Source organism: Glandiceps talaboti, chromosome 7 (assembly GCF_964340395.1).
Source record: "Glandiceps talaboti chromosome 7, keGlaTala1.1, whole genome shotgun sequence".
Taxonomy (NCBI): domain Eukaryota; kingdom Metazoa; phylum Hemichordata; class Enteropneusta; family Spengelidae; genus Glandiceps; species Glandiceps talaboti.
In genome coordinates, this window is record NC_135555.1 from 12,305,769 (window position 1) to 12,332,908 (window position 27,140).

The 27,140-nt window shown below is 36.1% G+C and overlaps 2 protein-coding genes across 2 annotated transcripts; one reads left to right on the forward strand and one right to left on the reverse strand.

The window, feature by feature from the left end:
• Window positions 1–183: 183 nt before the first annotated feature.
• On the reverse strand, window positions 184–3,713 carry LOC144438227 (p53 and DNA damage-regulated protein 1-like). The gene is made up of 5 exons (XM_078127269.1): window positions 3,562–3,713; window positions 3,011–3,092; window positions 2,257–2,334; window positions 1,569–1,649; window positions 184–1,077 (listed from the first exon to the last, which is right to left on the reverse strand). Exons 1-5 carry the CDS (start codon window positions 3,658–3,660, stop codon window positions 1,007–1,009), a joined length of 411 nt encoding a protein of 136 aa, XP_077983395.1. The 5' UTR covers window positions 3,661–3,713; the 3' UTR covers window positions 184–1,006.
• A 75-nt stretch (window positions 3,714–3,788) lies between these two features.
• On the forward strand, window positions 3,789–25,209 carry LOC144438342 (FACT complex subunit SPT16-like). The gene is made up of 24 exons (XM_078127415.1): window positions 3,789–3,882; window positions 5,474–5,569; window positions 6,019–6,243; window positions 6,999–7,091; window positions 8,218–8,364; window positions 9,510–9,661; window positions 10,239–10,411; window positions 11,050–11,140; window positions 11,478–11,664; window positions 12,348–12,413; window positions 13,566–13,658; window positions 14,215–14,330; window positions 14,922–15,075; window positions 15,751–15,875; window positions 16,262–16,397; window positions 17,177–17,303; window positions 17,832–17,950; window positions 18,518–18,643; window positions 20,865–21,053; window positions 21,430–21,599; window positions 22,415–22,544; window positions 22,831–22,963; window positions 23,657–23,725; window positions 24,638–25,209. Exons 1-24 carry the CDS (start codon window positions 3,814–3,816, stop codon window positions 24,754–24,756), a joined length of 3,105 nt encoding a protein of 1,034 aa, XP_077983541.1. The 5' UTR covers window positions 3,789–3,813; the 3' UTR covers window positions 24,757–25,209.
• The last annotated feature ends 1,931 nt before the right edge of the window (window positions 25,210–27,140 follow it).

The following is a 27,140-nucleotide window of genomic DNA, read 5'->3' on the forward strand; positions in this document are numbered from 1 at the left end:
ATACTGTAATCAGATTAGTTAGATAAACATTTTACAGGAAGTCTAGTCTAAATTATTCTGTCTATTTAATTTAATTTAACTGACACCGGATATGTTAACAACAAAAACATGTTTATTTTCCAAATATTTGTGTTGCTAATATTTTGAAAAATGTCTATAAATAAATGACCTGTGTTTACACATCAAACTTAACTGTCAGCAAGAATGTTGCAGTTTGTCATGTCACTGACCTTTATACAAAGATCATCAGTACTTAGTTCATGTGTCACATTACCAATATTAATAGGACTGTCCATCACAATATTGCAAATGTTCAATAACTCTTGGACAAAAAGAAATTGCTGGAATTGAAATCTATATTAAAATATTATGACTGACTGATGTAATTTTACTGTTGCCATGGTGATGGGGATGGCGGTAATAATAGTCATGTTGTTGCTTTACACGCATAACTGATTATCGTAATGCAGTTATTTGGTATTCAAAGCACTATCATATGGATACCATGGTACAGTCATGTGGTATTCATACAGCACTGTCATGTGGATGACATGGTATAGTCATGTTGTATTCATGTGAATGCCATGATAAAGTATGTGGTATTCATGTGGATGCCATGGTACAGTCATGTGGTATTCATAGAACTATCATGTGGATGCCATGTACAGTCACATGGTCTTCACCACATGTGATTGCCGGCCATGGTATAGTCATGTGAGCTTTGCAGTACGATCATATGACTGCCATGCTATAATCATTTGGTCTTTATACCATTAAAATGCAATTTCCATAGTATAGTCATGTGGCCTTCATGGTAAGATCATGGGGTCTAAATATATGGTACAAACATACAATTACTATGCATTCCTTTGTTGTTTCCATGACATAAACATGTGATTGCCACGGTCCAATCGTCTGGACTTCCTGGCCCAGATGTGTCCGATACATAGTGATTCTTCATGGCATTCCTTGGCATCAAGTCACATCAGCATCACTTTCATCATCATCAGTAATTGAAAGTATTCAGTTCTTCTTTTGACAAAGCTTGAAGATCAAACCCTTTAAGGTCAGGATGACCTTGATAATAAAAACAAAACAAAAAAAGTTAAAGATGTATGAGAGATGTATCAATCCCCAAAATATCAGAGACATTAACACCTGAGGGATGACTACAAGTAAATCTTGTTTGTGGATCAACTAGTAATCTCCAGTCACAAATGATCATACATACGTGAACAACTTTTTGTTACACTGAATAATTCAATCAATGCTAAGGCTGTAGTTTCCAACCAGTAACATGACAAACTCACTTGGTAAATTGCTAAATTATAAATAATTATAATAATGATAATAATATGTTCTCTGTATTCTTTACAGCACAATGTTGCTATGACATCGATGCATGAAAGCTAAATCTATTCTGATTACAAGGTCTGCCACAAATGCTCTGCATACATAGGTCTATACAAGAATGTAGATGGCAATAATGCAACACCAGAGGGTGCTATTCACAATATTTGAAGAAAAAAAAGTCATCCATGCATTGGCAATTCTAAAATTATACATACCTTCCATGTCCCTTAGTTTGTTCACTTTGGGTTTCAAATTTTTCCTGAGATCATTTATTTCCTTATCAAGTTCAGTTTGATCTGTAAAACAATTGAAGAACTCTTTGAATGAAACTCTTACATTCTAAGACTGTTTGTGGATGCTTCAAGGCAAGCAACAGTGTTTGTAGCCTTCATCACTTTGATCATGTCATTGGATGTTTTATATTACACACTCCAAGGGTTTGCAAATTGAATCCACTGCCCAGCAAATCTGACAGGATATCACTACCAAACAAATCACATATATTATCGATAACTTTGCCTACATACAGTTACGTTTTATTCATGTTGACTTTAGCTGATGTTCCAAACGCTTCCATACTTACAAGTTTCTTTTTATGTCATCTCAAAATCCAGGAGATTTATAATTTCGACTTTGACCCTTGACCCCTTTTCATATTGACATGACCAGAGGATAGAGCATAACAAGTCAACCTAAGTAGCTATCTAAAGTAAAGTTAATCTCTTAAAAGGCCAGGGACTCAATCCCAGGTTCTCATATTAGTCTAATCTTGTAAGTGAAGACATTAGGCTTAGGCAGGATCATTCATTTGTTCTGGACCATTTCTTTTTCTATAGCTCTGCCAAACTTGTTTTTTTTTCAAACTTAAATTGTATCTGTACTACTAATCCCAACTAGACTCACCTTTCTCAATAAGAACCTTTGCATCAGTCCTTGGTAGTTTTATGAACATATTACCAAAACAGAGCCATGCCTTGTCAGCTGTTGGAAATACAAAATATATTTACACATAAAGATAATGCAAATATACTTATTTTTCATCATGTCAAAATAATAACAGTGTGAGTAGTTTTTCATGTAGACTGTGAGATATGTTATGTCATTCTGTCTAATTGGCCTCTCTATCACATGAACAATTGTACCTTCACCCAACAAAATTTGATGTTCCAACATTTCTCACTGTACAGTGACTCAAGAAAATCCTGTCTCTATCATTTTGACCAAGAACAAGTAATTTTGTTTTCCTTGTCTAGTAAGTATGTGTGGTTGTTCTCTCTCTCTCTCTCTCTCTCTCTCTCTCTCTCTCTCTCTCTCTCTCTCTCTCTCTCTCTCTCTCTCTCTCTCTCTCTCTCTCTCTCTCTCTCTCTCTCTCTCTCTCTCTCTCTCTCTCTCTCTCTCTCTCTCTCTCTCTCTCTCTCTCTCTCTCTCTCGCCCATCTGCCCTTCCCCCTCCCTCCCCATCTGTCTGTCTGTCTTTCTCCCCCCTCTGTCTGTCTGTCTGTCTGTCTGTCTGTCTCTCTGATCAAAGAGATGAGTCGATACCAAGGGTGGACTAGACTAGATATTATAAAAGATAAAAAAGAATACTTAATATTTTTATTTATTTGAGTGACTGAATTGTGGAGTATGTAAAATTGATGCTATTTCACCATACTTACCTTTTCCAGGTGTTGGTTGCATCTTTGAAAGGGCTCTGATGCCTTCCCTATTTTTGTTTCTTTTCCGATCAAGATCTACAATCTGATATCAAAATAAAAATAAGAATTTCAAGTTTAACCCCTTGAAATCTGATACCCTATTTTTGGGTGTAACAACAGTACATTTATGAGAAACCAAATACTGGAGTCAATGACATTACAAATCAGCAATGAATACATTTTCTTTCTCTGCTAAATTCCGACATTTTTACATTTATACATGCACAAATATGTCAGGACAGGAATGTGTGCCAGTCAGTGGGCACAAAAGTCAAAACAGTTAAAACAGTCCCTTTGTGATAGAGACTGGAAACACACACAGCAACAACAAAATCACTCGTGTCTTTAGTCTACCTACTTCAACGTTGTCAGGGGTTCCTCAATTTCAAGATGTAACTTGTATTTAAAGGGAAGACAGACACCAAGGTGAGGGTTTCTGAATCGAAGTTGAAAATGTTTGTGAACATTTTACACTTTCAGATAAGATAATTTGTAATGACAGATATGATTACCTGTTGTTTATCCGTTAATATTTCTTCTGCTAGTCCTTCAACTTCTTCTAAATAATTAAAAACAAATTGTGGTGAATCTCGTGCAACTTGTTCAGTCATTTTCGACGTCTATATTTTTCAGAACACTTCACATTTCATGCTTGCATTTGAAGCTTATACATGACCTCCGACCTAAACAGCGCCCTCTTTCGACGATATGACGTCACTTGTCTCCCGCCATTTTGCGTCTTGAAAAGCAGAGGTGACTGCATCATGGCGAGTATTTCCGTGGATAAAGGTGCCTTTACCAGGCGAATGAGGAAGCTTTATGACTCCTGGAAGGTAACGAGACTATATAGTCCATTGCAAAACCAGCTTATGGCAAAATATCTGCTATATTTGCATTACTTCGTACGGCGTACGAACACGTTTTCGTCACACAACAATAACAGTGTGTCAAAAATGGCTACTAGTGCAGTGCTGGGTTATGGATGTTGGTGTGATTGACACCCGACCAATACGTTGCTGAAATGAAAAGTTTACTTTCATTTTCACGATTTTGATTGCGTTTTCATTTGTTTGTCAGATATCAAAGAAAGAGACCTTATTTACGTATTTCATTATTTGCACCAAGAGAACGTTTGTTCTTCAATTTTAAATTATTAAAGGCACTGGGTATCGTAATCTTTTTTTTTTCAATATTTCAATACTGTCAGCGATTTTTGTAAATCAAATTAACATAATTTGAGTAATTTGCATACTACCTTGGCAACTTTGGATAAAAAGGTCTGTCAGCAATTATATTTGTACTCGTATAGCAGAGACATTTTCACATCTAACATTTATAATTTTTTAAGATTTTTATTGAACAAATGTGTGATTTAGATGAAAGATTGAAAATCAGACAAAGGGAATATATATCTAATATATATTTGTAATTTTAATTTTGAAGTGAAAAACAATTATGCAAATAAGTTGTAAATATGCAAATTTATATGAAAGTAATGCTATTAATATGCAAAATACCATGTGAGAGACATTTATAATTAGCTAGCACTGAGGATAATGCTGATGCGATGCAATTTTGTTTATAATTGTTAAACTGACAACATACTTAGCTCCAGTTGTATTCTTTTTTCTCATCAAGTGTTTTAGTGTATAAATTCATGCAATATGAGTGTGACAGTATGTTCAGTATTTTTGAAATTAAATCACCCCTTCTTTATGTACTTGACTTTTCCATATTTAGGGTTAAAATACCAAATGTTACAATGGTTTCTTACAAGGCCTAATTAAAAAAAATTGTGTGGTTCCAATTACGCTCAATTTTAGAATAGATGGGGTAGTAGATTTTTTATTTTATTTTATTATATCTTTTTTTCATGTGTGAGTGTCTAGTTCAGGTTTTCCATAGTTTTCCAAATTTTCTCTGTGTTATTGATTTCTTCCTATCAGATGTACAGCCATTACAGATTGGAAGGAACAGTTTTATTTTGTCTTTTTAAATTGATGTCAGTTTCCGCATCCACTATTTCTCATGAGACTTCACAATTTGTGCAATTTTTTCTTGAATACATAAAAAAAAAAAAGAGTTTAGTGGCGACAAACTGTCATCAACTTAAAAAAGGCGCTCTCCAATCTGTAATGGCTGTACATTTGATAGGAAGAAATAAACAACACAGAGATCATTTGGAAAACAATGGAAATCTGAAGTAGACACTCACACAGAAAAAAATATACGTACCCCACCTATTCTAAAACTGAGCGTAACCGGAACCACGCAATATTTTTTATTAGGCTTAATAATGAAAAACTGGCCTGATTGTTCCATGTAGTTAAGACAGACAGTGTAATTGCAATTGTCACAAGTAAAATGTGCCTCTGTAGGAAGTTCAGCACCATATAACTCTTACAATTTTTTTTTTCATGACAGGAACCATCAGAGGCATCATTAGGAAAATGTGATGCAATAGTGGTTGCTGTAGGTGTTGATGAAGAGATAGTGTATGCCAAGTCAACAGCTTTGCAGGTAATAAAGTTTGTGTTTGTGTGTGTGTGTGTGTGTGTGTGTGTGTGTGTGTGTGTGTGCGTGCATGCATGTGTGTCAATGTGGACTCTTTTTTGTGATTAAAGACTAACTACATTTTTCCTTTTTTATGCGAAGAGAATAGGATTCTATGTTACAAATCAACACAAGGAGTAGATTACTAGAAGCGACATTGTCTACTATAATGTGTATTCTAATATGAGAATAGACAGTGCAACTAGGGCGATATATGTGCAGACTGTCTTTACTTAACAACAGGGAATATCTTGACAAATGGCATGTTAATATTGTGTCTGCTACAAGTAACTAAAAGGCTTTCTGAACCAGCAAAGAAACACAACACTATATCCCATATTGTATATGAAACAAATGTGTCAAAGAATAATTCTGTTTTAATTAATTATTTTTTATTATTTTGTTTATGCTTTCAGACATGGTTATTTGGCTATGAGTTAACCGACACCGTAATGGTATTATGCGAGTCACAGATTTATTTCCTGGCATCTAAGAAGAAAATAGAATTTCTGAAACAGGTGGCATCAGATAAAGAAAATGTGAATGGCATACCACCAATTACTTTGTTGACAAGAGAAAAGGGCAGTGACAACAAAGCGAATTTCTCAAAACTGACTAGTGCAGTCAAAGACAGCAAAAAGGTAAGACTTGGCGATCTTGTGTGAGAAACTACTAACAGTATAACAGAACCCGTTGACGTGTTAGTACCAAGGTGTCGTACATGGGTATTTGCATGATTGTTTGGGGTGTTCTTAGCGTTATGGCTCAACTTCTACGAGTGGAGCAAGTGAAAGTCTAGCAGAAAACACTTCAAACACAAATGCAAATACCCTGAGTGTCCACACTGGCCCTCATGTGTTGTTAGGTTCTGTTAGAAATAGACAGATTTCTCCAAGACACCAGAGTATTGTAAAGATATAACTACATTCACATTGCTTCCTCCCTGCACATGGAGCAGTCACACTATCCTTTGCATACACTGATACAGGTATGCAATAATGTTCTCAGTATTGCACTGCAGTGCAGTACCAATAGTAAGTTCCACACCATTTGCAAGTAATCACTCGTATGCATACATGACAGCCGTAGTTACAGCAGAAATCTCGAAGGGTCGCCGAAAGACTGCTTATCATTCACATTTTATGTTCCCCAAGAACAATTTAGATAGATAGTGTAAGTCTGACATATTTCCAAAGTCCTATGAGGGCCAGACTCAGGATAAAATCACAATACAATAGTCAAGAGTGTCAGAAAACGTATGTTGATCAGTTCAACACTTCTTGCTTACAATTGTGGTGAACTGAATTAAACCTAGCCGGTATTTGATGGACCTATACTTGCTAAGAATGACTACAGAATTACATGATTGCTGATGTTGGATGCATTTTTCTCATAGGGTAAATGTATTGGCATATTTTCCAAAGACAACTTCCCTGGTGACTTCATGGAATCTTGGCGTAAAGCCTTAGAGCAAGAAGGTTATGAAAAGGTAGGTTCAGATTCTAAATACAGCGTTCTGAACAATTTCTTGAGGAAACAGATGTGATGTCTGATTTTGGGTGAAAAATGGGATTGTTTTCAGTGACATGACTAAACAATCGTAATGACAAGTAAAAGACAAGAAATTATATGGGTAAAAATGATTGAAGATAAGTTTTCTTCTCTTAGCGACCGGGACTACTCTCAAGCTTGGCAGAACCCTGCGATAGGGAAAGACAAAATTTTGTAGGACTCACTCTGTGTGTCATTGACACATCAAATGGCGTAGAGGGCAGTGTGATGGGTCAACCAACTGTCACCCGAGGAAATAGACAAGTGATGTTTCCCTTGTGACAACCAACATCTGTAGACTGTGTGCCTGCATAAGCCAAAGCTTTTGTCTGATTTGAGTTCAGATAATTGGCTGTTATCTGTGAAATAACAAAAATAAAGATATGCAGAGGCAGAATATGGTAACATGGTTATGATTTTAGCCTTCGGACTGATATTTTGGAAGCCATTTCATAGATGACTCACACTTGCAATCACACATGTAAGGACACACGCACACACACACACACACACACACACACACACACACACACATACACACACTAGAAAGTGTAATATCATATTTATATTTGTTGCCTACAGACCGATATTTCGGCAGCTATCGCCTACATCATGTCAGACACACACACACACACACACACACACACACACACACACACACACACACACCAGAAACTGTAATATCATATTTATATTTGTTGCCTTCAGACTGATATTTCGGCAGCTATCGCCTACATCATGTCACACACACACACACACACACACACACACACACACACACACACACACACACACACACACACACACACACACACACACCAGAAACTGTAATATCATATTTATATTTGTTGCCTTCAGACCGATATTTCGGCAGCTATCGCCTACATCATGTCAGACACACACACACACACACACACACACACACCAGAAACTGTAATATCATATTTATATTTGTTGCCTTCAGACCGATATTTCGGCAGCTATCGCCTACATCATGTCAGACACACACACACACACACACCCCCCAGAAACTGTAATATCATATTTATATTTGTTGCCTTCAGACCGATATTTCGGCAGCTATCGCCTACATCATGTCAGTCAAAGAAGACAGTGAAGTCAGTATGGTGAAGAGAGCAAGTGCTATATCATGTGATGTGTTCAACAAATATCTGAGAGAACAAATCATGGAAGCTGTTGATATGGATAAGGTAACACATGCAGTTTCACAGACCACTTTTGTGAAAGCTAACTGTAATCATGCTAAGATACACACAGCTGAAACCACTCTGAAGTATTTTTTTTTCAGGCATTTGACACTGGATCAGCTCATATGCTCTTAACCTCACATCTTTAATGTAATATGATATATGATAAGAAACATGTAATTACCTAACAACAGATATGTACCATGACACTTCAAGCAGGGTGCAAGGCATTAATTGATAATAATGGATGTTTTGTTGCTGTTGACTTCCAGTACCTTCTGTATAAAATCTTAAGTAAACAGATACAGATAGACCTTTTATACAATATTCTGCATGTTTCATAGACAGTTGTATAGTATATGTCTATCATAGCAGGCTTGCAGTAAATACTCCACAGTGGTATGGAAGTAACAACAAAAACAATCATCAGAGCCTTCAATGTTTTTGTTAAGGGCAGTAAGCAGGTAAAATGTACCTGAGTTCCCCAGGCATTTTACTGGGGTTCTCAAAATGAGTTTTTTAGAGAAATATTAATAATTTGATGTGAACAATTTGTTTGTGGAAGTTGTCAGATTTTATACCAGATCCCATAAAACATAGTCTGAAAGGTCCAGGTGTTGGTCCGCTTACGTAACCACTCTCAACCCACGGTGTTGTTGACTTATTAAGTGGAAACAACAACATGATCTTTCAGGCGACATACGACTGCCAGCATCAGACCGTGGACAAACAGAAGCTGTTACAAACAAGGAAAGTAAACAAATGAATTGGATTAATAACACTTGGCACAGCAGGTTGGAACAGCAGAGGCTTGTATTACATTTCATGGTTTGATAAGAACAGTTTTATGGTCTCTTTATGCGTACATGAAATGCTAGGGAAACTTCAAATTTATTTGTGAATGTGAAAATATATTTGTGAATGTGAACTATTATGTAATGAGGCCATAAAAGTGTTCTTATGGAATGATGAAATGGAATATAAGTCTCTACTTCCAATACTGTGCCAAGTGTTATTACGTAATCCATTTCAGTTGTTTACTTTCCCTGTTTGTCACAGGTTCCGTTCATCCACAGCTGATCTCTGGCAGTTGTAAAACATTGTCTCTACATTTTGAATGTAATGATTTACCTTACTTATTTGTGCAGAGAGTGAGACATTCCAAGCTAGCTGATGGAGTAGAAAAGTCACTGGAAGACAAGAAAGTAGTTGGTAACATTGATGTCTCTACACTTGAAGTATGTTACCCAGCTATAATACAGAGTGGAGGAAACTACAATCTCAAATTCAGTGTCGTCAGGTGAGAGAAGTCACTTTGTCAAATGTCAACTCAAAAAAACATTTGTACATAGTGCCAAACAGGGATATACATGGGATAGTTTGATGGCCATGTATTTTGACTATATTCTGCAACCAACAGTTTAATGGCCATGTACTTTGACTGTTCTTCCACCAAACTGACTCAGCACACTGATAGAAGGTCTTTCAGTAACATGCTGGAAAGTGTACAGCTCCTAAAAGTCAGCAAAAATCTGATATCAGTGTATTGACTAGAGTAAAGTTATGTAACACTATGATGAGATATTAGAGCTATATTAATATGCAGGGAGGGGGGGGGGGGTTAAATGATTATAAGACAATTTTGGAAGGGAACAGTGGAAAGTATTAGGCATGATTGGCTAGGTATGGACTACCATCCTACCTACTACCTACCTACCTACCTATGTTTGTCTAGAGACAGCCCTTCTGTGTATGACAAATTTGGTTGATATTGAAGTCTGTGTCTATATCTTTAATGTAATGATGTACAGGTTTGATTGCTGAACCAGTTTGATGTAGAATATTTCCATGATTTAGTTTGTATACTTTCCCTACAGTGATGACAACAAGCTTCATTTCGGAGCAGTGACTTGTGCTTTGGGAATCCGATACAAATCCTACTGTTCCAATGTAGTACGTACATTGCTGGTAGACCCCACACAAGAACAGCAAAACAACTATAATATTCTCCTTGAACTTGAAGAAGTAGTGTCTCAAAAGCTACAGCATGGTAAGTGTTGTACTGTTGTCATGAAGGTCACAATCAGGTTTTGAAATGTACTTACTAAAAGAGTACCTCATGATTTGTAAGTTTCAGTGTGGCATGCATGAATCATTGTGGTGTTCTCGTGGGCTGTAATGTTACTTGCTTCGCTTGTGACCATACTACAGGAAACCCAGCAAGCATACCCCAAGCACCCATGCTTGTGTTGACATCTCATGGGGTTTTGTTGTCATTGGCCCTCTTCAGGTCAAGTTCTTGTGAAAGATAATGGCTGTGGCAGGACTAGGGTATATGTTTGTCTGAAATAGCTAGTTTTGTGAGAATATAAGGATGTCTTCACTTGATTTCATATCTTGTGTGTAAGGAATGATTGTGCACCCATGTACATACAACTATGCAAAAATGTTTCCAGTATTAGACTGCAGTGCAAATACCACTACCCGGTAGTATGTATGCATGCATGCATACTGATGCAAGTAGTCACTGGTACATATGTAATAATGCATTTTATGTCAAAGAGTTTAATGTTGAAATTGTACATAGAAGTTTGATCCCAAACACATGGTTGTAAAGAAAGCCTATATACAACCCTAGATTAGACACATGTTTACCGCTGTGAAATGATGGTATTTTTTTCTCTACAGGTGTCAAACTGAATGAGGTATATCAAGCTGTGGTGAGTGCTGTCAAGAGTAAAAAGCCACAGCTGGTTGAAAAACTGACAAAAAATGTTGGGTAAGTATAATGGTGCAGTTGTTCCTCTCCTGCTTCCTAATCCACAACATTTATTGTATAAATAACTTACATTTTATGACCTTCCAACTCTAAAGTTATGTAAACATACCTGTATGGGGTCGAAAGATATATAGTTTTAGGGGTTTTTCTTAATATTTCACATTTTAAAACTATTTCAAGATATTTTTTTCGCAAACCACAATTTAAAGTGTAGAGTCAATGGGCAGATCGACACTTTTCAACTGCTGAGGACATCATATTAACAAACTTTTTTGAGAATCAAGTGTCCATTTATTGCATATTTTCCCTGATGAATTCATGTTTTACTGACCTACAGTTTTGTTACTGGGATTGAGTTCCGTGAGGGCTCCCTTGTCATCAACGCTAAGACTGACGCCAAGGCCAAGAAAGGAATGGTATTTAACATCAACATTGGATTTTCAAATCTAGAAAATAAAGATTATAAAGACAGTGGAGGAAAGAAATATGCCTTGTTTGTTGGTGATACATTCCTTGTAAATGAGGTAAGAATGTTTTTATTTGAAAATTGTTTTCAGTTCTGTTTTGCTCAACTTGTAGTTTGTGTACAAACAAATAAAATACCCCCTGGTAGAGAGAGAGGATTAACTGATGACTGGCCTTCGTTGTCCATTGAAGTGCCTAACCTCATATAATCACATGCAAGCTTTCTTGTAAGAAAGTGACCTTTGACCTTGACTTGACCTGGGTCAATTATAAAAATAAACTTGCATATTGCAGACCATCTGTAGCGTTTATGTAAGGCCAATTTCCTTCAACTTGATGTTTAAAGGTAATTAGAACAAGAGAAGAAGAGAAATATAGAAAACATACATTATTTTTGGTGCTCACAAAACTTAACTGAATTGTGGCCATATTGTAGTAAACAATCATGAGTTACTGCATAACTCAAATACATGGAAACTCCATTCAAGTGTCTATCCCTATATTATTAGGTGTAAACATTCTTTTGAGACTTTGACCTTCAGGGTCAATTATCAAAATCTGGCCATTTCCTGCATATCACAGACACTTTTTAATATTTATTTATTTGTCACTAATTTCTTTTAAGATCATGTCACCTTTCAGTCACATAGACACCTTTCAGTCATATAGAAGTAAAAGTATTTGAGGGTGGGGGATGTGTCTTCTATGAAGACCTGTTAACCATTATTCATTTCTTTTGTAGGGTTCAAATGCTACTGTTCTGACAACATCTAAAAAGAAGATTAAACACATTGGAATATTCCTAAGGGTAAGAAATATGTGTATAGCAATATGAGGCAATGGTCTGTCCTCTAAGACAACTTGAACCATTGAATCACTGATGCAGTTGTGGTCTTTAAGCCAATTTGATGTGTCACTGACATAACACAGCAATTTCTTGTGATGTACCAAAATGTGAAGAAGAAGAAGTAGTAGTAGTAGTAGTAGTAGTAGTAGTAGTAGTATGTAGTAGTAGTAGTAGTAGTAGTAGTAGTAGTAGTAGTAGTAGTAGTAGAAGTAGTAGTAGTAGTAGTAGTAGTAGAAGTAGTAGTAGTAGTAGTAGTAGTAGTAGTAGTAGCAGCAGCAGCAGTAGTAGTAGTAGCAGCATTAGTAGTAGTAGTAGCAGCAGCAGTTAGTAGTAGTAGTAGCAGCAGCAGTTAGTAGTAGTAGCAGCAGTTAGTAGTAGTAGTAGTGGTGGTGGTAGTAGTAGTAGTAGCAGTAGTGGCAGTAGTAGTAGTAGTAGTAGTAGCAGTAGTAGTAGTAGTAGCAGCAGCAGTTAGTAGTAGTAGTAGCTGCAGCAGTTAGTAGTAGTAGTAGCAGCAGTTAGTAGTAGTAGTAGTAGCAGCAGCAGTTAGTAGTAGTAGTAGCTGCAGCAGTTAGTAGTAGTAGTAGTAGCAGCAGTTAGTAGTAGTAGTAGTAGCAGCAGCAGTTAGTAGTAGTAGTAGCTGCAGCAGTTAGTAGTAGTAGTAGTAGTAGTAGCAGCAGCAGCAGTTAGTAGTAGTAGTAGTAGCAGCAGCAGTTAGTAGTAGTAGTAGCTGCTGCAGCAGCAGCAGTGACAACTTGTGACATTTTACAATAGGAATACATAAACAGAAGCATTTTTCACCCAGTTCTTTCAGGCTTTTATAAGTCACTGTGAATCAAAATTTGACAGTACACCAAATACATTGTAAGTAGTACTGTTGTTGACAGTTTAAATAGCTATTCATTGTTTTGACTACAACATCAGAACCTGGTAACAAAACGAGGAAAGATATAGCAAAACTCTTCTACTATACTCTGTACCATAGTTCTGATTCAGAAATTGTAAAATATTAGCTTAGGAACTTTTGTTGACCCTACTGACGGACCTTTTTTGACATAACATAATGCTAATGTTGTTGTTGTTGTTGTTGATTTTAATTCCCGGTGTGTATTTTAGGAGGATGACTCTGATGATAATGACAGTAAAGAAGAGGCGGAAGAAATCCTTGGTAGAGGGATGAGACGAGCTGTCTTAGAAAGTAAACTTAGAGTAAGTTTCACATATTAAGAAGCAAGGTTCATGAAAGTCATGATATATCCTTGTATTCAGACTGAGATTCAGATTTTGATTCTCTCGAAAACAAATTCTTTGTATTATGTTTTATTCCTTTTATGCAGACCAAGACAGTTGATTTTCTTTTTTCAGACTCAGGTTCAGATTTAAATTCTGACTTGGACAAATTCCCTCCATTGTGTATTATTCCTTGTATTCAGACTGAGATTCAGATTTAGATTGACAGACTGAAGTTCTTTCCATTATGTATTGTTCCTTGTATTCAGACTGAGATTCAGATTTAGATTCTAAGACTGAAGTTCTTTCCATTATGTATTATTCCTTGTATTCAGAGTGACATTCAGATTTAGATTCTCACTTAAGACTTAAGTTCTTCGTTCCATTATGTATTATTCCTTGTATTCAGAATGAGATTCAGATTTAGATTCTAAGACTTAAATTCTTCTTTCCATTATGTATTATTCCTTTTATTCAGCGTGAGATTTACATTCAGACTTGAATCTTACCAAATCATATCATTTTCTTTTTTCAGACTGAGATTTCTGCAGAAGACAAACGAAAGGCACATCAAGGTGAACTAACAAAACAGTTGAATGATGAAGCCAAAAGAAGACTGGCAATGGCCAAGGGAGAACAACCAAAGCCAAAGTAAGGCGTAGAAACAGATTAGAAGTAGAATCACACAAATATAAAAACTAGCAATAGTTTTGGTATCTTCCAAAGTAAATATCTTAAACTCCAAAATACTTATAATTTGTAATGTTGCAGTAATGTTTTAGTAACCCGGTTTCCATTCATATTTGAAATTAGAAAAACAACTAATAACACTAAATTAAATAGCACTTTCTGTATGTGTTACACTCATTTATAACATATATAGAATTCATATTAAGTGTAAAAGTGTACTCTTTCAAATGGTTTATTTACAAGCCTAGCATGTGACTTTTCTAGTGTGGTCAATTAGCAAATGGAACAGGATACTTTTACACTTGGTATGGCTTATAAGCGATTGTGGTATATCCAAAAAATGCTTTACTTTGGTGTTATGGGTTGTAAGAACTTATTTCATGAATTGTTTAAAACGGAGTAAAGTTACCAGCAGATCAGTTTGCAAGTATAATATTGACATGTTGTTGGCTAAATTTGGTTGATTTTCAATATCCATATTTCTTTTCTCGTTTCACTAGACTTATCTGTCAACATCAGCTAAGCAGTTCTTTTACCTGTTTGATTTCACAGACCGAGAAAGTCCAATGTTTCCTATAAGCACTCCTCTCTAATGCCAAGGGAACCAGAAGTGAGAGAACTGAAGATCTACGTAGATAAGAAATATGAGACCATCATACTGCCAGTGTTTGGGATTGCCACACCATTCCATATCTCTACAATAAAGGTAAGCTGTGCACTGGTTCTACTTCTCTCTCTTGTGTAGATGAATTACAAAGGTTATAACACGCAAATAGTTCAACTTTTTAGCATTGAGCTTTCAGTCTATCATGGTCTACTAAATCTTCATCAGAATCACAGAATCCATAGTTACAGCTGACTCTAGGTGGTGGTATGATCAGTTGATTGTAGATGTTTAGTTAGTTCGATGCATCAGTCTCTGTTGATCTTGGGATTGTAGCAACTGATGTTAATAGCCTCTCTGATCTTTCTAGGAAGTCATGTAGGGCTTTGTCAATAATGGCAACAGAGCCTCAGTCGATGTAATGATTGTGTTTACTTAAGTATTCAGTAGATACATGTAGTTGGATACTATAGAGAGAATAAAGGTAGAGTCATAATTGGACTGTAAGATACATGTCGTGTCACCCCCACCAGTTTTGATTGATGTGTTAGGGCGTCCCATCACGGCATACCTTACAGACTAAGCCATAATTTGATGTGATAGACCAGAGAAAAGCAACCATATCAATGCTAGTTTTTAAGCCAAACATTTGACAATTTCACTAAGGGAACTTAGTCACATTTTCTTTGTAGTGTTACATAGGTATCCAACACTGTTATGGTTAGTTATATACAGTTCATATTTATCTTGTGTTCTTCTCTCTCTTTTTATTGACAGAACATAAGTCAAAGTGTAGAGGGTGATTACACTTATTTGAGAATCAACTTCTACCATCCTGGTAGTACTATCGGAAAGACAGACAGTCAGTTTGCACAACCAGTTTCTACATTTGTCAAGGAATTGTAAGTTGAAATCAAAGTATTCAATAGTTGTAATTTATTGAAGTATAAAATGTTACAGGTGAACACCACTGCAGGGAATAAAGACATTTCCATTAATTGTTCGGTCTGGAAAGTCATTTCATGATTTTACATCACCTACAATCATGCATGATTTCATAGAAACACCAAGTTTGAAGTCGTGTCTCGTGGTGATTTCTATTGTGTATATGCTAGTATTGTACCATATCTACGCAATAAAGAGCAACACTTTCACATTTTTGCCAGGTTCCTCTACACCACCTTGCCCAGGAATAATCTAAAGGTCTTGAAGTAAGTTTGATTTTTTAGATCATGTGTATTCAGCAAACTTTAATAACCTTGGTAACTGTTTTTTTTTTGTGTTACAGGACTTACAGAAGTTCCAATGTGAAAGCACCAGGAGAACCATCAGCTCCTTCTTCAAATCTCAACACGGCATTTAGGTTAATCAAAGACGTACAAAAGAAATTCAAAACCAGAGAAGCAGAAGAAAGAGAAAAAGAGGTATGGTAATAAAGTTGATAACAGATTTATTTTAGAAGTGCATATATTACTGCAGAAGGACAGTTTTAAGCTAACTATGATTAACGCAAACTGTTTTTTGAAGTGGGTGATGGTTTGTGGATATCATAGTAAGATTAAAGCTGGCTTACCACGGTAGTAAATAAGGCTCTGCATGGGTCTTCCTGTAGACTGAACCATTCTTTCACAACTGATAGCCCTAGAAATTTTGCAGGTCTAAATACATGTGATGAGTTATCAGAGATGCTGCCCCACTGTGAATGTAATCACATCCATGTCAACATGTTACAACTGACAACATCAAAGCATCGAGGAATGGAACCTGGGAAAGTAAACAACTAAATTGGATTAATAGCACTTGGCACAGCATGTTGAAAGCACACAGACTTATATTACATTTCATGGTTTGATAAGAACAGCTTTATGGCCACTTTATGCAATAGTTCACGTTTACAAACAAATTTCAAGTTCCCCTGGCACTTCATGTACACATAAAGAGACCATAAAACTGTTCTTATCAACCCATGAAATATAATACAAGCCTCTGTACTTCCAATATGTTGTGCCAAGAATTATTAATCCAATTCATTTGTTTACTTTCCCTGTCTGTTGCAGGTTCTGTTCGTCAATGCTTCAATGTCAGCAGTTGTACAATAAAGATAGTTCTAAATTGTTTCTATCTTATCTTCTTGAAGCTTATCCTGCCACTGTTACATTCTTGTCATGTTACGTGACTAAAATTATCATTTTTATCTTACCAGGGTATCGTGAAACAAGACACATTGTTAATCAACCCTAACAGAGGTAACCCAAAACTGAAAGACCTCTACATCAGACCAAACATTGCACAGAAACGAATACAGGGTGCTATAGAAGCCCACGTCAATGGTGAGTATAGGAATCCAGCACCAATAAATACCTTTATACAAGCATGTCCTTCCATAGTACGGTACTGCCTGGTATTTTAAGTAATTTGAGAGATAATTTTGACCAGTTTTCAAAACGATGTTTAATACTCAATACATACCAAGTAAAAGTTAACTATTGAAATATATTTTTGAAAACTCTAAGAGAGTTGTGAAATCAGGTAAAACTTACATAAATTTCCGTACCTAGTACCTAGAAGTTTGGTTGGGAACCTTGAAAAAAAAAACTCAACTGCATTTCACCTGCTTACCACTACCACCAGCCACTTACCAGTATATAGCTATATTTAAGATTGTGGCTTATTTCTATACTCCAGTAGCTGAATATTTTATATGTTTACATTATACTGTCTATTAATAGAGTTGAACTGAGGCTTAGTAGTACTATAGGCATGGCAAAATGTTGTGCATGCGTGTCCGTATCCGTGTACCTGTCCATGTGTGTAGAGTAAGTAAAGAATAATTGCCATGTGTTTCATCTCAACACCAGGTTTCAGGTTTACATCAGTACGAGGTGACAAGGTTGATATTTTGTACAATAATATCAAACACGCCGTATTCCAGCCGTGTGACAGTGAAATGATCATACTTATACACTTCCATCTTAAGGTATGTACCTATGACTACCATGTTGTGAAATAGTTGACATAGGTTTATCTATAGAGGTTACTATAAGGTATAGCATCTATTGTGCAAATACAACATGGTATAAGATGAATTATAACATATACATTTTGTGATCAAAGCTGATCATTCATTCAGTTCCGTTCAATTCAATTCAATTCAACATAACTTTTTTATCTGCATCAGAAATTTTCTCTTTAGCTTCACTCCAAAGAGAGAAGCATACAATTTACTTGCAAAAAAATGAGCACAATGTAAAGAGAGTAAAATTCAGCACTTTAATACATTATATATAATATAGATAAATGGGTTTCTCATCCTGAATTTAGAAAGCTTATTGCGCTTGGTAAAAACGACTTCTTAAAAATGTTCTCGTAGGCAAGTGGCATTCTGTAGCACCTGTCTGAAGGCAGTAATTCAAATTAAGCAAGTTGATGTTGTTTTACGTGATAGATAACAATATTGAAATCATATGTTTGTAAATTCTAACTTTTCAGGCAGCAGCCTCTGACTAATATTTGTTCTGCGCTGTTGTTTTTTTCTCACCAATAGAATGCTATATTATTCAGTAATAAGAAACACGTAGACGTCCAGTTTTACACAGAAGTTGGTGAAATCACCACTGATTTACATAAACATCACAATATCCATGATAGAGATGATCTTGCAGCTGAACAGGTGAGTTCTTTCACTCCAATGCTATAAAAGGAATTAGTGTCACTGTCAGTAAGAGTAAGAAACTGTGGCTGTGCTAATCCGGAGTACCATTACATGTAATGAGTAGCACGCTAGGTTACCGGTAACTTGTTTATGAAAATGAATAAGCTTTTGTAAGTCATCTTCCTCAAATGTAAAGTGGGAATGACTAGGTGGAGTTGGGAGAGAAAACATAACTGACTAGAGGTCTTAGTAAGAACAGTTGGAGGAATTTGAATTGAAACATTGTACTTTTCAACTCCCAGTGAAACTGTAACATCTTTATTTATGTGTGATCAATAAATGGAAAATTGTAAATTTCAGTGGCTTGACTGTGCATCAAATCTTTAGTGTAACCATAGAGGGCGCCAGTTATTTGACATGCCTATTTGCCCATGAAGACATCATACTTGCCCTTTTTAGCACAACTGAACTTGTTCAGTAGTGCTATAGGGATCGCCCGGCGTCTGTCTGTCTGTGTGTGTGTGTGTGTGGATGTGTGTGTGTGTGTGTGTGTGTAAACAACTTAAAGTCAAAAACCGCTGAACCAATTGCCACGATATTTGGTGGGTCCATTACTTTGGGTGTCTAGTTGGGAAATTGTTCAAATCAAAATGATCGCATCACAGGTGTGTGATTTGGGTCAAAAAATGTGATTTTTGGTCAAAAAACTTAAACTCAGAAACTACTGGGCAGATTGGTGCGAAATTTGGTGGGAACATGCTTAAGGGGGTGTAAAGTAAGATTTGTTCATGACGGGATGATTCCATCAGTGATATGCAAATTAGGGCTAAAAATGTGTCTTTTTGGTTAAAAATCTATAATTCTAAAACTACTGAGCAGATTGGGCTGAAATTTAATGGGAATGTATCTAGGGATGTATGGACGAAGAAATATTAAGCATACCATGATTCCATGAGTGATATGCAAATTAGGTGTAAAAATGTTCATTTTTGGTCAAAAACTTATATCTCAAAAAGTACTTGGTCAATTAGTCTGAAACTTGGCAAGATGTTTCTGAAACTGTTATTCTGCAGATTTTCTTAAAAACATTTTGACAAAATTGGCCCTAGCGACCATGACCACACCCTTTAGCAACAACCAAATGGCAGTATATTTTGGTCAAATAACATCATCTGGTAAGCAAGTGAGTAAACATTCAAAAAATGTATGCAAATACCCTAGCAACCATGACCACGCCCATAGCAACAGCCAAACGGTGGTGTATTTCACAAAGATAACAATAGGGTTTAATAGATAATTGAATAAACATCCAAAAAAATGTATGTAAATTTGCATAGCAACAAGACCACGCCCATAACAACAGCCAAATAATCACGTATATTGCAAAGATAACAACAGGAATAGAAAGACAGATGAATAAACATTCAAAAAATGTATGCAAATACCCTAGTAACCATGACCACGCCCATAGCAACAGCCAAACAGTGGTGTATTTCACAAAGATAACAACAGGGTTTAATAGACAATTGAATAAACATTCAAAAAATGTATGTAAATTTTCCAAGCAACAAGACCACGCCCATAGCAACAGCCAAATGATCACGTATATTGCAAAGACAATATCAGGAATTCATACACAAGTGAACAAAAACATGCACAAATGTATGCAAATATATCTAACAACATGACCACGCCCAAAGCAACAGCCAAATGATAGCATTTATCGTAAAGATAGCAACATGGTTGGATAGGCAACTGGATAGTTATTCAGCAAATAAACACCTATTGTTAGCATAGACTAGCATATGGATAAACATTTTTAAAAACTACAGTTGTGCTACAACGCCATTGGCGGTATTTTTGATAGTCACATTTAGACCTCCATGTCAAATAGATCAATTGTTAGTCTTAGTATTGTCTGGATACTGTAAACCTTCACTATTTTCACCACTAGAAAATTTGGTGTTTTTGCAGTCGCCAGCTAGTTCTCAAAGACTATTAATTGTGAGACTTGTATGTTGTGTACAAGAAGGCATTTTTAAGTCACCGCCGATTTTTGTGATTTTTGTTCTCCTACGATATAAGCGAAAATCAGTCTTTTCAGTTTACTGAAAATTTCCAGGTTTACAGTATAGTTTTGCAGTATACAGTCCATACATGGTTGATGTGAGAATTTGTGTTCCTCCCCTGGTGATTATAGATATAACAAAGTCGTAATTTCTGTTGATCACTTCACTAGGCTGAACGAGAGCTCCGTCACAGGCTGAAGTCAGCGTTCAAGAACTTCATCGACAAAGTAGAAAATATTACTAAAGGAGAGGTAGAGTTTGAAGTACCATTCCGGGAATTAGGATTCCATGGAGCTCCACACCGGAGTAACGCTTTGCTTCAACCTACCAGTAGCTGCCTTGTCAACGTCACAGAATGGGTAAAATGTCACAAATCAGTATTCACTTTGATTGTAGTGATGATGTGGAGAATAGATTGGTTATCAATTAAGAAATGTCCTCAAAGGGGAATGTCGCTTCAGGAGATTAAGACGTTATTTGTAAATTTGAATTCTGGAGAGCCATTTTATTATATTACATTATGATTGATTGCTGAGAAACACAGAGTTGTAACTTATTCATTGTTCACTTGAGATCCTTGCCAGGGACGTGTATCGTCTCAATTTGAAACAGTAGATATACGTATACAATGACAGAATAGAAATATTTAGGTTTCTTACATTTGAAAGTCAATGCATAAGGTTGCAATGTATGAAAAACATCAAAAAATGTAAAAACATTTTCCTTTGCCTACAGCCACCATTCCTGATCACATTGGATGCTGTAGAACTGGTGCACTTTGAGCGTGTCCAGTTTCACATAAGGAACTTTGATATGGTATTCGTATTCAAAGACTACACTAAGAAGATATCTATGGTGAATGCAGTACCTATGAGTTCATTGGATCAAGTCAAAGACTGGCTTAAGTAAGTATTTGGAAACTAGTCTTTCACTAGCGCTGAATACTTAGAAACCAAGAAATCAATGTCGGCTACAACTCATTTAACGTAATGATAATGACTGTCAAAACTGTCCTGATTGAAGACCTAACTGTACTTTTACATTCGCCTATGGAGACTATGGTACAACTGTCGACATTGAAGTATTGGCAAATGGAACTTGTTACAAACAGGGAAAGTAAACAACTGAATTGGGTTAATAACACTTGGCGCACCATGTTGAAAGTACAGAGTGAAAGTAGCCCTCACTCGACTGGACTGCGCACACTGGCAACAAACACCTGTCTGGGCCAGATGGACATTAGTGTACACATAAAGCGGCCATAAAACTGTTCTTATCAAACCGTGAAATGTAATGCAAGTCTCTGTACTTCCAACGTGATATGCCAATAATGCAATTAATTTGTTTACTTTCCCTGTTTGCTACAGGTTTCGTTCATCAATGCTTTGATGTTGCCAGTTGTACAAGTGATCTTAAAGTCCAACATACATTTTATGTTTGGTACCACATACTGTAAATTATTACAATGCAACGTAATCTTTAATATTTACTGCCATAATTGTACTGAAGGTTTTATAATATATATACCATTGGATACTTGTTTATGTAACATTTTCATTTCACACATGAAAAAAACCCAGTTGTTTTAACTGTGTCAATACCATAGTAGGGTTTCTTTTGTTAGTTACGGCGATGGTATATACTGTACAAGTGTTGCCATGGCGATTTACTCTTTTGAAGATAAAAGTATGATTTTTTTTGTGTCTCTCTTTTGTTACAGTTCATGTGATATCAAATACACAGAGGGAGTACAATCACTGAACTGGACCAAAATTATGAAAACCATTTTGGAGGACACTGAAGGTTTCTTTGAGCAAGGTGGCTGGAATTTCCTGGAACCCCAGAGTGAGGTAAGTACTCTAACATGCAGGGTGTTGCAGAGAAGAAAAGAAGGGAGGGGGAGGGGGGGGGGGCAAGAGGGGAGGTTGAAGGAGAGCGTGTTTAGCAACAAGGATAAGTTTGGTTTAGCACTGTGTAAGCAAACTGTAAGGGAGCTACCTATCAACTTCAATAAAGTGTCAGTCATGTCTTGAATTTTGAATTGAACAACTTTAGTGTAAGGTATTTTATGTCAAAGGAGTTATACCTCCCTGATAGCCATATTTGGTTCATATCCATATTTGTTTATTAATATAGGCGGAAGATGATGATGATGACGATGATGAAGATGAGGCATATCAGCCATCAGATGCGGACAGTGAAGAAGCAGGAGGGTCAGAGAGTGAATACTCGGAGGAAATGGAATCTGAAGATGAGTCAGATTGGTCAGGTTAGTTGTCATAGTGATTCCTTCTTTCATTCTGTCTTTTATTAGTGTAATATTGAATTCAGTTAAGACTGATAGTATAGTAAAAGTAGTTGGTAATGTGAGAGTCTTCTTCAGTATAATTCTTTCTCTCTTGAATATCTCTATGGTATGTATTGATAGTGACAATACAAGACAAATTCAAAATACTCATTTGGTGACAGATCACTTGAAATCGACCTTTCTTACAAAAGCACTTCCTTCTAGAGGCAACACGAAAAAAAAAAACTGTCTCCCACAAGTAACACTAATCACTGGTGCGAGTCAAGACCAAATGGAATGACTGCCCTCTGGAGGCAAAAACGATAGAAAACCTTCCCTCAAGATTCACTGCCACAAATGTCACTGCCTTGTATACCAATAAGGGAGAATTTCTGATTTTAGTTAGAGAATGGTTTTAGAATTGAATCTGTAGACGAGTTACTAATCAATCAATCTCTAGAGTGCCTGTATCTAATATGAAGTCAAGTTCAGAGGCACTCTACAGTTATATATTGAATGCTTTCATGAATGAGTATGTTTTTAGTTTCATCCTGAAATATTAACTGGGTTTCGGTCATAGCTCCAGTGGTACTTTGTTCCAAAGGCATGGCCACCAAAGAAATTAAGTCTATAATTGGGGTTCAAGCAATTATAAGTTATTGTGTTGTTTTACAGGTGAAGAATTAGATTCTGATGAATCTAGTGGGAAAGACTGGGATGAGTTAGAAGCTGAAGCTGCCCAAGGTAAGATTTGTAATTGTTTTGTCATAATCTCTAGCACAAATTAAGTTTTAAATTTACAAATATGTGTGTGAGGATGATGCTTGGCATGAAAACAGTTACTAACTCTATCACAAATTAAGTTTCAAATATACAAATATGTGTGTGAGGGTGATACTTGACTAAAAACAGTTACTAACTCTATCACAAATCAAGTTTCAATATTTACAAATATGTGTGTGAGGGTGATACTTGACTTGAAAACAGTTACTACACTTTACGCTGACTGTATTATAAAGTGTGTTTGGTATTTCCAAGTGTGCCATTTTGTACATTTTGATATAAACCTGAATATGATTCAGAAAATGGTGGATCATCTATAACATTGTTTCTCTTCAAAATATTACCATGGAAAGCATCATTAAGCATGTGATCAGCATGATAGGCACAACTAAATTATTGTTGTTGCATGTGGTAGATTACACACATGGGTAATTATAATAGTGGTGCCTTGGTTATGTGGATACTAGTATGATCACCCTGTACTCAAGACAAATGTAAGCACTGAATGAGGTTGAATGCGTGGTTATTTGAGAAAAAGTCAGTATCAGAGGTGCAAACCTACTGATCATGATGGTGTAATCACATCAATGTCCATGGTGGCTTATAGTGAATGAACAGTAGTCGAAGTTAGTGTCTGTGTAAGCTGGTCAATAGATGATCAGCCCTTGTCATAGTTTTACACAGGTGTACAACTGTAGGTGATTAGAAGTGTAGAAGTGATAAAGAGCCGTGTGAGATTGGCAGAAGGGGACGTTTTTTGGGACCTGATCGTGTAGTGATAAGGAGTTGACTTGGAAGTGGTCTGTATCATTTTCTGACATTTTAATAAGTTGTTGTTTGAACTCATACAATTTTATTTGCTTTTCATTACAGCTGATCGTGAGAATGAGTTGGAGACTATGGAAGAACAGAGAAGACCGACAAACCGTAAAAGGAAAGCCAGTGCTCCTCAGAGTCGAAAGAACGATACTAAGAAACGGAGAAAACGTTGAAGGCATGATAAGATAGCATTTATACACAAGATGGCCACTCATAGACAACATGATGAGTTGGAACTCTCTCCTGTCAGTGCAGTTTTCAGAGTCTGAAATATTGCACACAATTACAATACTTCAAATTGAAGTGTCAAACCAACCAATCATTTTATCATTTTTCGGTCATGTGACACTATTAGAATTGAAATGTTAACAATCATTGGCAGCGTTTGGAGTCATGTGATTGGCTTTGAAGTTTCAACCAATCATTGGTGGTGTTTAGAGTCATGTGATTGGATTTGAAGTGTCAACCAATCAGCTGTGTGTGGTGAAGTCATGTGAATATTCAAATGAAGCATGAACTAAATTTCTGCAGTCGTTATGGTTGGATATTCAAATTGAACTTTTCAGTCGATTTTGTACCAGTTTTTTAGTCGTGTGTCCATTATTCCCAATAAATTGTAAAGCCAGCCACACCCCATCATTGGTCAGTTTTGTATTCATGTGGAGTAGTAAGCCACCAAGTCATTGGTAGGTTAGTGGTCATGTGATCATGTGACAACCAATTACAGCTTGTGTTGTATGCTTGACATCTATTGTACTCGATACAAAAAGCACTTCACTTATTTTTCCAGTTTTAGTAACCCCTCACTGTAGCTCAAAACAGTGAAGTAGTTTCAAATTTATATAAAAAAAAAAAAAATTAGTAGATGTAGGCATAAACAATCATAACATTATCACAATTATTCTTTGCACAAATAACACAGCTATGGCTCTTGTGGGCAGAATACCTGCAAATGGTCTGTTTGTGATGTCAGTTTACCAGAACTAGACGTATGTACAGAAAAGGACAACTTCCATCATATATGTAGTACATCATTTTTGCTTTGTATATGCATACCATCTTGAATTTCACAGCCATGTTTTGAAGATCCACTCTCAACAATTGAGGACAAGTTAGTTCTCAAATTTATACAAACATCGCAATATACAACAATTTTGTGTCTTTTTTTTTTCAAGTCATGTGTAACTTCAGTATGATAGAATGTCATTTAGATACAGTTTGATCAATAGCTGATAGCATATGTATTATACCGTGTTAGAATTTCTGTGTTTTGTTTACTGCAATTAAATTTGACCTTTGACCTTGAAATGGTAGTCTCCTAACATCCCAAAGTAGAATATTCTTAGTGTTTTTAGATTGTGTTAGCCATAACCAGGACAACTGCCATTAAAATACAACATATTCTGTCTTGTTTGTTTCTGTACGTTCTTTCTACTTAATATTTGTTTATGTAGTCTAGTAAAGATAAAGCAAACAGAATACAGATCAGTGTTTTGTGTCAAAACAATTATTTTGGCCTGCAGTTTGTATCATGTTGTTCAACAGCAGAGGTTTCCAAACAAATATGTTGATTTAAGTTCACCTTTGACCTTGTCCACAAAACCAAGATTAGCTAATGCCATACAAAAAAAATACAGATTTATTTTCCGTTTCACCTGACTCAAACCCCATTTCAATATACATACAATGGGAGCCAGTTAACCTGAAACACAGGTTACTGGAAATTTTTACTAACATTGCTACATTTTATCGTGTGACAGTACAATTTATTATATTTCAATCCTTGTAAGGGTGTGGATCGCTTGAAACTAGCTCAATCACAGAAAATGTAGCAATGTTGGCAATGTATTTGTTGAGCCAGACGATAAAATGTAGCAATGTTGGTAAGGTGCTTGTGCAAGGCGATACAATGTAGCAGTATTAGTAATATTTTTGTTGTGCCAGACGATAAAATGTAGCAGTATTAGTAATATTTTTGTTGTGCCAGACAGTGAAATGTAGCAATGTTTGCACGATTTTTGTTGAGTATGCCACTACACTGTTTCACTTTAAACTGGCCCCTATCGTTGTTAAGATACTTTTCTGTCTGTAATATTTGTAGTTTCTGTTGTCCAAGCAAATGTACTAACTTGTTGATCAACTCAACTTTTCTAACAGTTTTTTTTTCATTGCATAATGTGAGAAGTATGACATGGTAGGTCAAGGTGAGTTGAAATTTGCAATTTTTGTTGATAAAAAGGGAGGAAGGACAGTATTTGTTATGAATAGAGATAGAAGTTTTGGAGTCAAAATATAAGAAATTATGGCTGTTGTTGAGATTTGATGGTGGTGTTATTAAATGAGATTTCCCAAGAATTGACAGTATTCAAAAAAAAAATTGTATATCTCTGTCATACCAGTGTAGAATAAATTTCTAATTGTATATAATATTGGTGGTCTTGTCAGTTTATGGAGATAGTGCCAGGTGTGTGTGTGTGTGTGTGTGTGTGTGTGTGTGTGTGTGTGTGGAGATAGTGAAATTAGTGAAGTGCCAAGTTTGTGTGTGTGTGTGTGTTGA

Coding starts and splice junctions, on each gene's coding strand:
- LOC144438227 (XM_078127269.1), bottom strand. CDS start 3,660: ATGACTGAACAAGTTGCACGAGATTCACCACAATTTGTTTTTAATTAT. Junction 3,093..3,561: donor TATTAACGGATAAACAACAG/GTAATCATATCT, acceptor TTTTGATATCAG/ATTGTAGATCTTGATCGGAA. Junction 1,650..2,256: donor AAAGGTTCTTATTGAGAAAG/GTGAGTCTAGTT, acceptor ATTGTTTTACAG/ATCAAACTGAACTTGATAAG.
- LOC144438342 (XM_078127415.1), top strand. CDS start 3,814: ATGGCGAGTATTTCCGTGGATAAAGGTGCCTTTACCAGGCGAATGAGG. Junction 14,331..14,921: donor GGAGAACAACCAAAGCCAAA/GTAAGGCGTAGA, acceptor TTGATTTCACAG/ACCGAGAAAGTCCAATGTTT. Junction 17,304..17,831: donor TATAGAAGCCCACGTCAATG/GTGAGTATAGGA, acceptor TCTCAACACCAG/GTTTCAGGTTTACATCAGTA.